This window comes from Ylistrum balloti, unplaced genomic scaffold (assembly GCF_031769215.1).
Source record: "Ylistrum balloti isolate Yb309-2 unplaced genomic scaffold, AGI_CSIRO_Ybal_v1 Utg369898, whole genome shotgun sequence".
Lineage (NCBI taxonomy): Eukaryota > Metazoa > Mollusca > Bivalvia > Pectinida > Pectinidae > Ylistrum > Ylistrum balloti.
This window is the reverse complement of record NW_026782027.1, coordinates 883,801-899,700: the sequence shown is the minus strand read 5'-3', so window position 1 is coordinate 899,700 and position 15,900 is coordinate 883,801. Positions and strand designations below refer to the sequence as shown.

Genomic DNA, 15,900 nt, shown 5'->3' with positions numbered 1-15,900 from the left:
GGTTTTCCCTGGGTACTCCTTTTTCCTTCCAAGCAGACAAGCAAGAGTGTCTGATATTAGTGTAATGTTTCTTTTGCAGTTGTTGTAAGATATTTATTTTTATATGTATTTATCATTAATCAAGATCAGACAGTATTAATCATGAAAATGCCATAATTTATTTAAGTTTGACTAGAAACCAGCAAGCTGTAATGGCTGGATGGATTCTATTTGTGGACACACTGTACTTAAAAAAGGATATAAATTAGATCAGCTCCTGGTGAATATATTGCTTAAAATGGAAAATGTCAATTTACTTATTTATTTTAAAAAAAAAAAACCAACACATAAAAGTGTACTCAGGTGCCATATGTAAATATGTATTAGACATACCCAATAAGTATCAGTACAGCTAAACACTCAGAAGGTATATATGTGTTAAAGTTACCAGCTGAAAGGTATCACTACAAGTGTATAGAATACCATGCCGTTATAACCAGAAACGTTTTCTTAAAGGAGCTTGGATTTCGTGCATGTTGCTTACAGTGTGATTCATGTGTTAAAACAAGTGCTGGACTTAATGCTTTATAGTGTTAGCGAATGTATTCTGCATGCCTTGTATGTCTCTAATTTGGTAATTTGTATATTCACTTGTAAATCAAACAAAGTTTGTAAGTTCCCTGTAATTATCAACAGTCCTAATGAGGAAGTGAGGGAAAACTACTAGTTTTCTCCAACAACCCACAACAGATTTTCCTGATGAACATTTACTGTCACCTGAATTGTGTTACATGTAATATTTATGCGCACTAAAATCTGTAATCGTTCTTCGTTGTAAACTTACAATATTTCTTTTTTCTTTGATTATGCTACAGTTCCATTCATCATCTAATCTTTGTTGTGTACCACCCTAAAACTGGTTTTGCTTGCTTTGATTTTCCTGTTTTTCTTTTTTTTATCCTGTTCTGTTTTTTTCTCGATTTTCTTTTCTGACTTTACCTTTTCAGAGTTTCTATGATTTATTGCGCAACTGTAAAAGGTGTAAGCTTGGGATCTCTAGTAGAGGTGGGCGTGCGACCTTCAAGAAGGTTGATGCTAAACGGGATAGCGTCGTTCAACTGGAATCATCTCCGTATCCCAAGTCTGACAAGGGCTGCTGCATACTTCTCTAGCTCAATACATATACACCAAAGAAAACTTGTATTTATTCTGAAGTTTTATTATATATGGGACTATAACAATATTCGGCGAAAAATTGTGATATTTCATACTAGCACTTAACAATATTTATCGGAATTAATGACAGACTTTCATCAAATATTCATATTGTACATGTTTGAGGTACAGACATGGTAAAGCTCTTCATAACAATACATTACTGGTACTTGGATTATCAAACATGGACTTTAATAGTTCAGTAAGTATGGTTTTAATCTCCCTGTACTAGGCCTATAGCTGACTTGCATTTCTTAACATCCAGCCTCACCTGTCTCCACTCTCCTTCAACTTTCCTATCCATTCATGTCCCTATTGATGAGGACAGATGAAGCACTAACGCCACATAGGCTGCCTAGTCGCTGATCAATGTCTTAAGATAGTGAAACATTATCTTCACAACACCTTATACCCAGACTGTCAGTCCCTGCTGTCTCCAGCCCATCACAAAGACTACACTGTGCACCAACTTACAGGTTATATGGACATGGATAGATCGATCAGTGGATTTGTAAAGTATAAATGGTTAATAGGATATTCTCAGCACTGCATATAAGCTGAATTAAGCTTTCTGTCTTGCATGGATGGACAGACATTTCTTTCTTAGAGTATGATAATACTACTTTTAAAGAATTTGTTTCAAGTGGTCAGTTATATTGACTGATATATAATACTATTGGTATAGAGTCTTGACTCAGCCAGTGAAGTCCTGTTCAAAGGTATTCGGAAAGTGTGAAATTTGCATGTAATTTATGTAATTTTTAAACAATTTTGATTTCTACTACACCTTTCAAGACCTCACTGCCGGTCCCTGCTATCCCAAGGATATCTGAAACACCTACCCAGACGTCACTGTCGGTCCCTGCTATCCCAAGGATATCTGAAATACCTATCCAGACGTCACTGTCGGTCCCTGCTATCCCAAGGATATCTGAAATACCTACCCAGATTTCACTGTCAGTCCATGCTATCCCAAGGATATCTGAAACTCCCACCCAGACTTCACTGTCAGTCCCTGCTATTCCAAGGATTTCTGAAACACCTACCCAAACTTCAGTCCCTGTTGTCTCCTGAATCTCCACAGTCCCAACATACATACCCATACTTTTTTGTCAGTCTTTGCTTTCCCAAGCCCCAATTATTTGTCACAATGGTTTTCAAGACCATCCTATTGGCTTCCTTGTGTTATTATTGTAGTTCAATTGCAGCTCTGTGTATTGTTATAGTTGTTGTAAAAACACATTGAATATTGAAGAAATTCATTACATTCACTGTTTACTTGGAATAATATGACAATTAGAGCTGTCTTCAGTTTGGAGAAACTGTTTTTCCAACATCTTTCTTGTAAGTTTGACATGCTATATAATCTTGCAGTATTATTTTAGTCTCGCGGGGTTTGCATGCTGCCGTAACCATGCATGTGCATCCTATTTCAGAGCTTCCAAAATCTTTTGGCATGATGCACTATCTGCAAGATTACATCAATGTAATGTAAAATTTTGCATTAAAGTCCTATGTTATCAAAACATGTGGGAGGTTTGTGTAGACAGTAGTAAAACTGAAAGCTATACCTCTAAAACAGCTCCTGTGGTCTAACAGCTTATAATACAGAGGCCAAATCAGTTCTTATGGCCCAACAGTTAAAAGGGTTGCTACACACCTTCATACCTACTAGACCTAACATAGGCCCTGTAGTCCAAAAGTTTCTATGGGAAAAAACTTGCAAAATATAAACCCAATATCATTATTTTATAAATGTATCATGCTTTTAAGAATTATCAGAATATTGAAATAAAAGTTCAAGACTTTTATCGCTCTCCCCTTTGAGGAGGGGAGCAAAACATTTCTTGACGTCATGCCCAAATGATCCAGAAATGGATATTTTTTTAATTTTATATGATTTCACTTACATCTGTTTATTTGGTGTTTGCCAGATTCTTGGTATAATGCCAGTGGAGATAAAAGGGTTTTTTTCCGACTAGATCCACAGCTAATAGTCTGCCCTCACTACTTACACAGACACCAAGCTACTGAATAATCCTTTTTAATGCTCCAGACAGGAGAATGGTCAACTTCATTTTAGCACCTCAAATGTGTGGTACATACTAGTCTTAAACAATTTATTTAGTCTGGTATTTTCCTTTATAAGCTTACTGCTTGTCTTGTTTCCAATAGGTCCAAATCATCAGTCTTTCTTGTCATTTCTCTTAACTGCAGTATTTTTTCTGAAAAGTTTTTTTATGAAAATTTACAGAAGTAAGATCACTTCCTAAATTATCACACTTTGTTTCATCCCTAGTGGCAGTACGTAAATACAAAGTATAACGTTTTAGACATGATCCTTCCTGATCATTCAGAGACCAAAGTCATTCTGATTTGAAATATGAGTTCAGAGGTAACAGCTTACCAATTATCAGCAATATTGATTCAGGAGAAATAGTTCACAACTACATAAACTTAAAAGAAAATTGAAGGAAATAAAACCCAGAGATGTATTCATTAGTACTAAGTGATAAACTTTACATTTGGTAATCCAAATCCTGACTTTTTGAATTTCTGATATTTTAGGAAAAAATCATTGTTGAAACACGTAAAATCATATTTCCATGTATTTTCCAAAAGTTGAGTTTCGTAGTTTCCCATCTAAATCATTTGGATTTGATTGCTTTGTAAATGGAAGCTGTACTGAAATAGTATGTGCCCCCTTTTAAAGGTTCAGATGGATAATTGCGTGATACATTCAGGAAACTCACTCAGAATAGAATACATTCACTCCCAAGGTATCAAAACATATTTTTGGGATGTCTTTAACGCTTGTTTATGGTGTAATATATTGCAAGTGTTTTAGGAGAGTAGTGTTAGATATGTATTTTGTGATACCACACTTTTCTTCCTTCACTGCTAATTTTCAGTATTGTTTTTGTGAAAAAAAAAAAAACCAGCACTTTTTAGCAGGAATTGAAAGAAAAAAAAATCTGCAAATCAAAAGATGAATGTCTTGGTAATGCTTAATGTAAACGAATGAGGGGTTATTAAGAGGTTATTATGAAAAGGATATGAAGTAAATTCAATTTTATTTTGTTGAAATATTTCCCCTTCATAGACCAGTTAGTTGTCTTCTATGGTTACTCGCCTAGTTTCTGAAAAACAGTGATCCACAACTTTATGCCAGGGAGTGTCTTTCTTTAGTTCAAATAGAATCTTGATCACATGACTACACCAGTTTTTTGTCATTTCTTCATACATTAGCATATCAACATACATAATTCTACTAGCTCAACATCTAGGCCTAGTAGATTTATGTCAATGTAAACAACACTACTTACAGTCAATTTGAGAATATATGTGTGCATTATATTGTAGTATTTTAGCTTCTATCCCAAACATGAAGTTACACACCCTTAAACATCGTCATTAACTTGCCTTTACTTTTTCTATTGCAGGTTTTTTATGATTTAATGAGGGAAATCAGATCACGGAAAATGGAGGCTATTCGACAGAGTAATGGAAAGAAAATTCGCAAAAAGGAAAGCAAGAAAAGGAAGTGTACCATTTTATAAGGGAAAAGTATGTTAGGAAGACCCAACTGGTTTTTATAGAGAAACATGACACTTGGTGACTAAGTCATCACTTAGGAAGGGAGGTTACTCCCATCCTGTATTTGGAGTAGGAAAACAATCAGTCAACATTTGAAGACATTCTTTGTCCCTTTGACTGTCCTCTGACATCCCTGTTTTAGGTTCTTCCTGTGGCAAGTGGTTGTAATCCATACACCAGGTTTCTCTAAGATAATACATCTAAAGGACAGGAGACAATCTTGTTAAAGTGGCAAGTGACCCATCATTATTTTATGTAAAGGAAGGGGAATAACTTTGAAATGTTTTACTCAATAACCCAGTGATAACACTTTTTACCATTTCTGTGCTCAGTTTACAATTAATTGTTGACCTTTGTGTTGATATGTCTGTATGTGATGCGGAACTACTCCAGGAAGAATAAGATCTGATGGTAATATTCAACCAATTCACACTGAATTTTACTCTCACACACGATTCTTGAAAAACTTGCTTCTCTTTTAATATCCCAGCCAGAAATGATCAACCAGTGCAAAGAGAGACAACTCTAGATACCTTTGAAGGATGAATCAACTTATTGCCAACAACATGGTGCATCAGTATGCAGATATCAGTAGTTCATTGACATTTAATAGCATGCATGGTTAATTCAGTCTCCTCACCTCGGTTGAAGGTGGTTTACCTTGGACATCATCATTCTTTACTTGTGTGATGAGGACGATGGACAATCTTTACATCATTTATTTTCAAACTGTAAACAAAACTGCTATATATTACATTAAGATATCTGAAAAAAATGTGTTGACTACATAAAAGATCAGTTATATTTTCCTTTATATTCGACAGACTTGAGAACTGACTATAACGTAGGAAAATTGAAAACAATCAAAGATTTATAGTACTTCTATTTTGCTTTTACAAATATCTTAAATTAAATAATAATATATAAATTTTGCATTCTTTTTTGTAAAACTGATATTTTCACACATGAAACAAACATTTTATTCTAAATGGATCCTTGACTATAGTGGATATATAACCCTCCCTGACCTTCTGCCAGTATGACGACGACCTCTGCCATACATACATCTGCCATTCATTGTAGATTTTGACCTCTGAACCCTTTCAAACTTCATTTGATTCCGAGCAGCTCCTGATATATTGTCTCCAAGTCAATGATCTCAGTAGATTAAAGGTCAAACTGGAGGTGGAGGAGGGTGTGATTTCAATCATGCATGATAACAGCTATCTGTATTTTGAACTTTAAATCTTAGAGCTATACAGTATCCTTAATGTTGCTGCCAGTGATCAGTTTCTCTGTGAATGTTATATGTCATCACATAACATATAAATGGTATTTTGAATAGATTTCCAACCTAAGTCATATATACAATATTTTACCTTATTGCTGTTCATAAAAACTTAAGTATACATGTGTATCCACTGGCTACTGAGTCATATTTATATATACCTTATTTGTCCTGTGAGCGATGCTATTTTTTTTTTTTTTTTTACATCAGCAATGTAAAGTTGAGTTGGAAGTGTCTTTGTGGATGTCAACCCATGTATCAATTTTAACCTGAAATAATCTTCATATGGAGGTGTGGCGTTGTTCGCTACCTTAATAGTACATGAACAAGGATTTTCTGTCATTGTACATAGTGTTGAGGATGTGTGCTACCTTGTTGTAACATGAAGATGTATACTTCCTTATTGTGACTTGGAAACTTAAAGATGTATATTACCTTACTATGAAATGACATATCAACTTAAAATTCATCAAACATAGAGACTAAATGATGTATGCATCCTTTATATGTCATATGCCTCTGATTTTAGAATAGTATTATACAACAAAATGATCTTTATCAAAATTTGATTTGATTATCTGTCATTCTGTCAAGGTAGCCTATATCATTAAGGAATGTATGATGTCATAATGGACATCATGATATTATAATGGATATGTGACATCAAAATACACTAGAATGTCATGATATACTTCATATCATAATGTACTATGAAATATGACACAATGTCAGGATGTAATGATGTACAGTGTGATGTCAGCATGTTCTGTTTGATGCCATGATGTTCTGTGTGATGTCGTTATACTCTGATGTCATAATACACTGATGTTTTGATATCATGATGTTCTGTGAAGTCATGATTGACTATGTCATGTCATGTGATGTTTGATGTCATGTTGCACTGTGTGATGTCATGATACAATGTGTAATGCCATGATATAGTATGTAATGTCATGATGTACTGTGTAATGTATACTCCTGGTACTGTACCAGTTAAATGTTTATTCTGTTTGAATGTCTGTTATATACTGTGATGACGCATTACTGCCTTTTGTTGTGTAGTTACTACACAGCCAGTAGGTTATGCTTGCTATATCTGTACCTCAACCATATTCAAATGTTAGTTATTATTGAGCCCAGTGTCCTTCAACCTGGACGATAAAAAAATTAAGATAATCAGCTTTACTCATGAGAAACAGGACCAGGAAAATCGATTAAAAAAAGTCAGATACGCTAAGTGCAATTAGGTCAAACAATCAGGAAATCAAGTACTTTTAGGTCAAGCAATCAGGAAAACCAAGTACCCTTAGGTCACATGATCAGGAATTCAAGTTTACTTAGGTCACATGATCAGGAAAATGAAGTGCACTTAGGTCACATTAATCAGCACATAATTGGATAAGGTGTATACAGTATATTTTGTAACACGGAAATGGAAATTTGGGTCAAAGATTCAAGTAAATGGAGTAAAATTAGGTAATCCAAAGACAAATGAATGGAGCAAAGAACAAAGCGACTTGCTTGTCCTCTAGAATAAGCAACATGATACCAAATAATGCTGAGAAGAAAGATATGTTTACATTATTCCTATTCATCCAGGTTTAAGGGCATTGTCTTGGTGCAGCCAACGAAGCGATGATTACTTATGAGCAGGCTTCCTTAAAGGCCTTTTATCAGTATACAAGTTTAGTGAAATACTTTATTTTTAGTGCAACTATCTTACCTTTTGACTTTTGAGCGGAGCTTGAATGGTGCAAGTAGAGTGTGCCAGTATGTATGTGAAACAGGTGTTGAAAGGTGTGCATGTTGTGAACGATTGTTTTATAGTTGTGTAGTGTGTGAGACTCCTGGTATTCTGTCAGAAAGGGTATTGCTTGATGTATGTGTTGTGTGACTGCTAATATTATGTACATGTAGATACATGTGCATCACCATTGTTCTTGCAATATGTATGCATGTGTAATTCTGTGCTGTAAATATTATGTGGGGAAAGGTTTGGTTTGATCTTCTACATTTGGTTAACTTTCAGATTCAGGAGGTCAGCACTACATCATGCTATTTTGGCTAACAATAAATTTACATTAATGATATTTTAATTTCTCTAATAACATTATCAAAAAAGTCAAAAGAAATTTTCAAAGATTTCAGAGAAAATAGAGGCAAGGATATTGCCCAGTGAAGGCAATGATAAGTTAAAAGAAAATGACTTTCACCTAACTATTAGGTGGAATATCTAAAACATATTATAAACCAGAGCCCCACACAGTAATTACAGTATTTTACTGAGAGTCTGCCATCATCACAGGGCAAGCCCTGAATTGTATATTTCACAGAAGCTTACTATCAGATTTGTTAATTTTGTATGGACTGACCAATGCCATAAGTATGTACATCAATCTATAATTATTTTATACCAATATAATAATTAATCTCTTTGTTTTTAGGATATTCTTGAGTTGTACATGGTCAATTCATCTGTTAATGATACGTCAAATACTGTATCCATCTCACTCATTATTAATAAATGTGCATGAAATAGACGTAAGCTAAAACTATTAAACCTTCATAAAAAGACTGAAGAGTTGTGTTGTCTGTTCTGATAAAAATACAGTGTTATTTTGTCATTTTAGCTTAAAACATTTTTATAATTGTATTGATAACAAACCATGTCTTGTTTTAGGTTTAATGGCATGTTTTGGTTAATGGTCCCAAGAACAGCCAGGGTCATTTTGTGATGGAGTCTCCTTGTAGCAAGTGGTTATTTCATTGAACAACATACAAGAGAGCTATCACTAGCAAATCTAATGGGTAAAAATTTTGGCTAAAGACACATCCACAACATCAGACATTGGTCCTTTTCTTGGCTTTCTTAGAACACAAACCACACTCAGGAATGGAGTGTTGAACCAAGTACCTCTCCACTTCAGTTGTGTATACCAATGTTTTACCAACTGAGAGCTATCATGGCACCTTAGCCTGTCTAAATGGGTAAACAGTGATGTTTAGAGTGAATTCTAGTTTAAGTTTACATAGTTGACAACTAAAAATTCAGAATTCTACATTACATGTCCTTTATTCTTGATCCGTAAGACAATAGTTTATCACTAGTCATCCAATGCCAGGATTGGACAAGGGACATAACTCCTGACACCTGTACAATAACATAAAAAGCTTACATGGATGCAGTAACGTGGTACAGTTTTGAATTTATATGGACTAGCAATTGCAAGATTGAGATTAAGCAGTAGAAATTATTTAAAAGATAATTTAGAGATATAGTATTATACCAGCATTGCTCATTAGTTGTACAACTGGAAAAAAACGAGCAGAATCACAACGGAACACTAGAATATCTAAGAACATTTCAATATGAGATGGTTGATTTACAAGATCTGCAGCACTAGCAATATTTTGTCATTTATCTACACCCCAAATCATCTACAGCCTATATCAGGTCATTCTCATCGGCTATAAAGCTTATCACTATACCATCTGTCCTGAGCGAGTGAAATGAAAGGAAATAACTCTGGGAGATCAGAATGATATCCGGTCAACAGCTTCTTCCTTATGATGGCCAGTGTCTTGGAGGATAGATTAAAGTTCAAAAGGTAGATCAGAGTAACCCTCTTCTGATATGGGATACATCACCTCACCCCGGCGAGTCATGACAAGTTGTGTAGAAGATAGAGCCCAGACAAGATAAGATGAGGAAGGATGGACTTACAGAATGCAAATATGTAATCCTCTCCATTAACCAGTTGGGGACTAACAAGGCCAGGTGTGCTGCAAGTTTATACGTGTTTTGCTTCATCTTGATTATTCCAGATAGGCAATGTTATGATCTCAACTGAGAGCCATTTTTATAATCACAAACAACACATGATCAATTGAACACATCTAACTTCATATCGGAAGAGGAAACATATTTCACATGCAGATAATGGTGGCAGCCATGAAACTTCTCAATAATCTTCAAATAACTTCTCTCAAGCTCTGTGTTTTATGTTTATCTATCAAATGCTATTGAGAAGAAGGCCTAGAATGTCAAATTAATTACACGGAAACACCTTTGGTTGGGGAACGGCAGATTTAGTCCAGGTGCCCGCCTCCCAATTTGGAAAATTATCTTCATATATGTTGTTGCACAAGAAATCTAATGAAATCACAGATAAAATTTTCATGAATATCAAAAATTACTTTCAAAATTATATTGATATGTAAATCGGAAATCACAAAAGATGAGGTAGCTTTAGCAGCATACATTCCTGTTTATGTTAAAATATTTACAGAAGGCCTATGTTAATGTAATGTCATAAAGTACTGTAGCAATTAGCAGATATACATTCTATAACTGATAGCATATGTACAAGAATGTATTTACTGTATTTCACACGTTTTCACTGTTTTCTCTCTTAGCCTACCATCATCTGATGGACTGCAAAAGCCATATGTATAAAAGTCATAGAACATAAGAATAATTTGGACTAAATCAAAGAATGGACTGTACAAATCATCCGTCCATTCGTCCATAAGCAATCCTTGTTACCACTGTTTCTCAAAACCTAATTGTGGGTTATCATCATATTTTCATTATAATTATTATTGACTAATCAGATCAAAATGGCTGATAAACGCCAGGCTATATTTTGTTATCATAATTTCTGAAGAAATACTGAATAGATCATTCTCAAGCTTCATATGTATGCTTCCCTTGTTCCTGGTTGCCCATTGCCCATTTTTTGACGAATCAGAAAACACCATGGTCAACAGGCGGCCATTTTGGATTTTGCTACTTATAATTTGCTATCGGTATACCTGTAAGAGTGATCGGATAATTCCCAGATTACATATGCGGGTTCTTTCCGTCCCTGGCTGTTCATCATAGAAATTGACAGTTATATGTTGCTATTGCTATTTCTTGTGAACTGCAATATGGACTTTCAAAGTCCATCTGTCCCCTGGTCACTACTTTCGTATCGTCCATTAAGAAACAAAATGACCAACAGGTGGCTATTTTGGTCTTAGAATAAGATGCATTACCATCTAATAAATTATCTGGTCAATCCAACATATAGCTAGAAAGAGCGAATGATTATAAGGAAAGAAGGGAAAATAACGATCGCACTTTTTTTTTCTTGACCGAAATCTTTCAACTATTGTATATTACAGTATTACAGGCGGAAGATTTTGCAGTTCCTTTAGAATCATCTGCTATTATATCATTTGTTGTGCATCATTGAGTTTTCAAAAATCAAGCAGTATTCCTCTTGTGGGTAATTAAGCTGTCTTGTCTTAATGTCTTCAGTCCAGTTGTAACTGTATATAGAGTAATGTGTTCGAATGCGGTAAAAAGTATGAACCCATAGCTGAGAAATTGGTAGAGATACGAAATGATAATTGAGAAATTGAAGTGAAATTTATATATCATGCCAGTTAATTTATCGTTGCAATGATTGTAGTTTTTGTGTTGTAGGGATCACACCACGTTTATATGTTTAAGTTTCAGTTTGGATTCTTGTTAAGTTCGGAAACCAAATATAATCGAGGGAGGTCCGTATCCTGATCATCAACAGGTAATCTAAATTGATACCCGCCGTGTAAAACAAATTTCTGTGCATGTAGTCATGTTCTGTTCTACATCCTCCGAATTTACCTTCGTTTGAGGTAACGGAAACGTGCAACGATGGCTGTGCCAGAGTCTCATATCGAATGATAATTGAATTAGGTCTATATTTCTTTCCTATTTTCTCAGTCTTCTTTCCAAACGAATCCAACATGTCGAATTTCATCTTTCCCTGTGTCGAGTGTTCTTTTATAACTCTAGCATTTATACTTTATCTTAAGTCTAGTACTTAAGTCTCCCTGGACTCAGTCCCTTTTTTACCGACAGAATTTCATTAGCCAAAAATCTCTTAGCGTCACGAAAGGTTTCATATCGGCAGTAGATCAGTGATCGTCTGGTATAGCTACTTGGTCCATGTTTTCTCTCGTCATGAAAGTTTTCTGTTTCAATTTACTTTCTACCATTTCTTCAGTTGTATTTTTTATCAATTTTATTTTTTAAATCACTTCCGATTTAGCAATTATTTCCATCCATTCCTTCGTGCAGATTGTGTCCTACAATGGGTATCATTCCAAATTAAATATGAAATGTAGAAATCAGAAACAAGTTGGATATGTGGAAATTTGGGTTGTACCTTGACGATATTGTGGTCAAGGTCAACCTTGGTCGCTTTTGAAATCAAAGCATCTCAAATTTAGCTAAAAGGAATAATAAAATATAATGATCAGGTAGTTGAATCTGCTAAAATTGGCACGCGCTGATATTATCGTCATCATGATGTTACGAATTCTTTCTGAAGGAATGGCAGATGAAGCTATTCCTTTAGAAGACAGGGTCATGAAATTAGGTCAGTAGCATGCTGGAAAGAAGGACCTTCATTTTAAATAAATGACCTTGTCCCATTTCTAACATCAAGCTTGGCATGGGCGTTCAAATATTTAAACTCAAACAACTGTTTCCGGACTTAGCAGCGTTTCAACAAATGAAATTTGCTTAGTTTTTTCACAAGTACCTATATCCGTGTTAGTTATAAACCAGATACAAGTGTCCATGTTTTATTTAACGGGGTTTTTATGTGCATCCTTTCAGCCTACGCAGTGAGAGATACAGGCCCATCTACATGTATACTTTTTGCGGACCATCGCTCTCCAAACGTACTTTGGGTAATTGTAAAATATCAAATAAACGGTAACGAAAGTGTCGCGTCACGGGGCCGAAAAGTGCGGATACTGTTCACGAAAGCATCAAACACAAAACTAATATCTGTATTACTATATTTACAAAGCCAATTTTTTTGGATAGTTTTAAGCATATCCGTTGGTACATTTAATCAGGGACGTATATATCACGTTAATATATAGGTCCCTGACTTAATATAATATAATATCCTATAATAAGTTGATACTTTATGTAACAAAATTTTAAATAACAACTATGACAGATATTACTATACACATACATTGCATTGTTATTCTGTGAAATGATAATTTAATTCATTCACTAAAGAAGTAGACATTATATTGAAATAAGAACCTGTCAGTTCACTTTATAATCATTATTTTCGTTTGTTACACAGTAGGTTGTAAATGTCTTAAACAGACTGCTTATTAATAAAGATTATCCGAACTTCAATTTTAACTTGATTTAGCTTACGATAGATGCTGAAACAACTTCTATTCGATCTCCATATTTGTAGATAGACAACCATAAAAAAATCAACCTTTAACTTTGACGGGCGTATTAATTCCAATGGTCTGCTAATTACAGTAACGGAATTCCATAAAAAAGTATTCTTAGCTTAAAAACATGGTACGATGTTTTATTTATGCGTCATCGTATTTTTATACAAAATTTTAACCAATCAATGGTCCAGTTTCTAATTTACTCCGTATTACCGGAAATAGAGATAAGTTAACTTCCTATCACATTGTTTGCAAGCAATGTAAAATCTTCGGGGATGGATCTGTGAGATGTAAGTCAGTTTTATGTACATATCAAAGAATTCTTGCAGATGGTAAATATACATTTCGTCCAATATGATAAAAAGGTAATATTTCATTGTTACTTGTTGATTAAAACACACGAAGAGATCAGTCCAGATTATGTGATCGCTCACCAGTTTACTCATTCACTGATTGATACAGACTAACAAGGCTGCAGAAGTTACGTAATAACAGTTTCGCTATCCTTTTGGTGTTGAATGATTGAACTAGTTTGTCATTCACATGAAGTGAACCACCACCAACAATGCTGACTTTGGATGGGTATATTGTTTATATTTTCATCCGGTTGGGCGCAACCGTCGTTAGCAGCCGCCGGCGGCAGTGGCGCAACGAAATGTCCGAACCTAACCAAAACTACTGAAAAATGACCCAAACCTTCTGAAATATTATCCTAAACTAACTCGACATATTCAAATTTATCTACTAAAATTTTCAACATTTGTGATGAGTTGATCTCCTTCTCATATCGGATTGTCTATCGCATTTGAAATTATTGATATATTTATGTATATTTTCATATATTTATTTTTGCAAGATGGCATGATACACACATTTTCTTTCAGACTTTCACACGACCACATAATAAACATGATCTGTATGTGTTAATTCATATCATCACCTTTAAGTGCTCTACGGCCAAATCCAATGTGAGAACAACATAAATTAAGCACATATATATTTTTGGGTATGCTTCACATAGTTTGTTGCAGCAAAAATGTAAATTTATATCAAGGTATTGATATATACGTATTATATTTATATTTTGCATATCAATGCTACATGTATTGATGCATACATCACCTTTTTATGCCATTACATCAACAACATTTTAGAACTGATAACATAGATTTGAGTCAAAACGTAATTGATGGAGATTATTTTTCATATCAATAAACAAATCCTTCTTAATTGATGTGATAGAATCACTTTGTTGCTTCTTTCTTATCCTGATGTAGGGGAGATAAGCACTACACATCATAATCCGATATGAAAACAACATGTACTCAACACAAATGTTGCACTTTTTTGAGTTACCCATCATATTTGGACACATCTTATAACTACAAGTTTTGGATAAGTTTTAAGTGGTTTTGGATAGTTATAGGCACTTCATTAATAAACACAGCAGTGTATGATGAGGCTGGTACCATTGGCACAGCTCTGCATATTTGTATAAAGTCCTGCATTTGAATTGCACTATCTGCTCAGAGTAATAAATTTGTTACTGCAATGTGGGATAATTTGATGAAAAAAAATAAACATTTAATGCTCTTTTAAACTTCTGCAACATAAATGGCGTTGTCTTTTTAAAATGGTCCAACACAGTATATATGACACTAGTTGATATTTTCATTTATCTCAGGTTTTACCGTAAAAATAACATTGAATACCTAAGGTCAGTGGTTGAAATTATACAGCACAAAATTTATTCTAAAATTCTTAAAATTACAAAAGAGTTGATGATTAGTAACACCAACAGAAAAGTTGGAGAACAGACATAGAGTTATCTAAGTCAGTTGTTGGAGGTAAAATTCTTCACAAAAAATGCAAAATATATTAAACAGTGGACTATCAACCCAACTTATAATGATAGATGCTCTGATCAAATGAGTCTAAAGCATTCTGACTTTCTATTTCTAATTTTATTTTGTCTTGGTGGTGCTTTAACCAGGTAAGCAAGATAACTGTATCACTGCAAATACAATTTCATGAAATGATACTGCAAATTCAGATGAAAAGCACGCTGATAATACTACACAACAACCAAAGAACATACAATATATCCTGACATCAGGCACATCATAAGCCTCTAATAGTTCCACACTTGATATACAGAGACTATTATATCAGCACTTTGTTCTTGAGCTTTAAAAAAGATCTATGATTTCTCTAAAAAGCCAGTTAAACCAGCTTTGATATGGATTCAGCACTTCTGTATACAGCTACATTTCAATGTTTTAACATTGAGGTCAGTGCTGCAGGGAGCTATTAGTCGTCCACTCAAATCTTTGTCAGCGAAATTGATATAGTTACTGAGAATAATATAAGTAACTGGTGTGTGCTTTCTTAGGTCATTAGGGTAGTTTAAAGCATAATTACACATTGGTCATTTAAGAGCTATGCTTTGCAGCACCTGAGATCTGCACACTTAATGATATGAATGTACTTGCAGGAATTTGCCATGTGAAGTGGTTAAGTGTAGAAGTCTATGCTGTCTAGTGTGAAAAATTTATGGTTGGCACTGAGCTGCCACC

The 15,900-nt window shown here is 34.4% G+C and overlaps 1 protein-coding gene across 1 annotated transcript in view; it reads left to right on the top strand.

Annotated features, from left to right (window-relative positions):
• LOC132546583 (ras-related protein Ral-A-like) overlaps window positions 1-8,653 on the top strand; it is a 38,832-nt gene extending 30,179 nt beyond the window's left edge. Inside the window, exon 5 of the mRNA XM_060210304.1 lies at window positions 4,638-8,653. Coding sequence (XP_060066287.1) covers window positions 4,638-4,754 — 117 coding nt within the window. The 3' untranslated portion in view covers window positions 4,755-8,653. The remainder of the gene's footprint in view (window positions 1-4,637) is intronic.
• The last annotated feature ends 7,247 nt before the right edge of the window (window positions 8,654-15,900 follow it).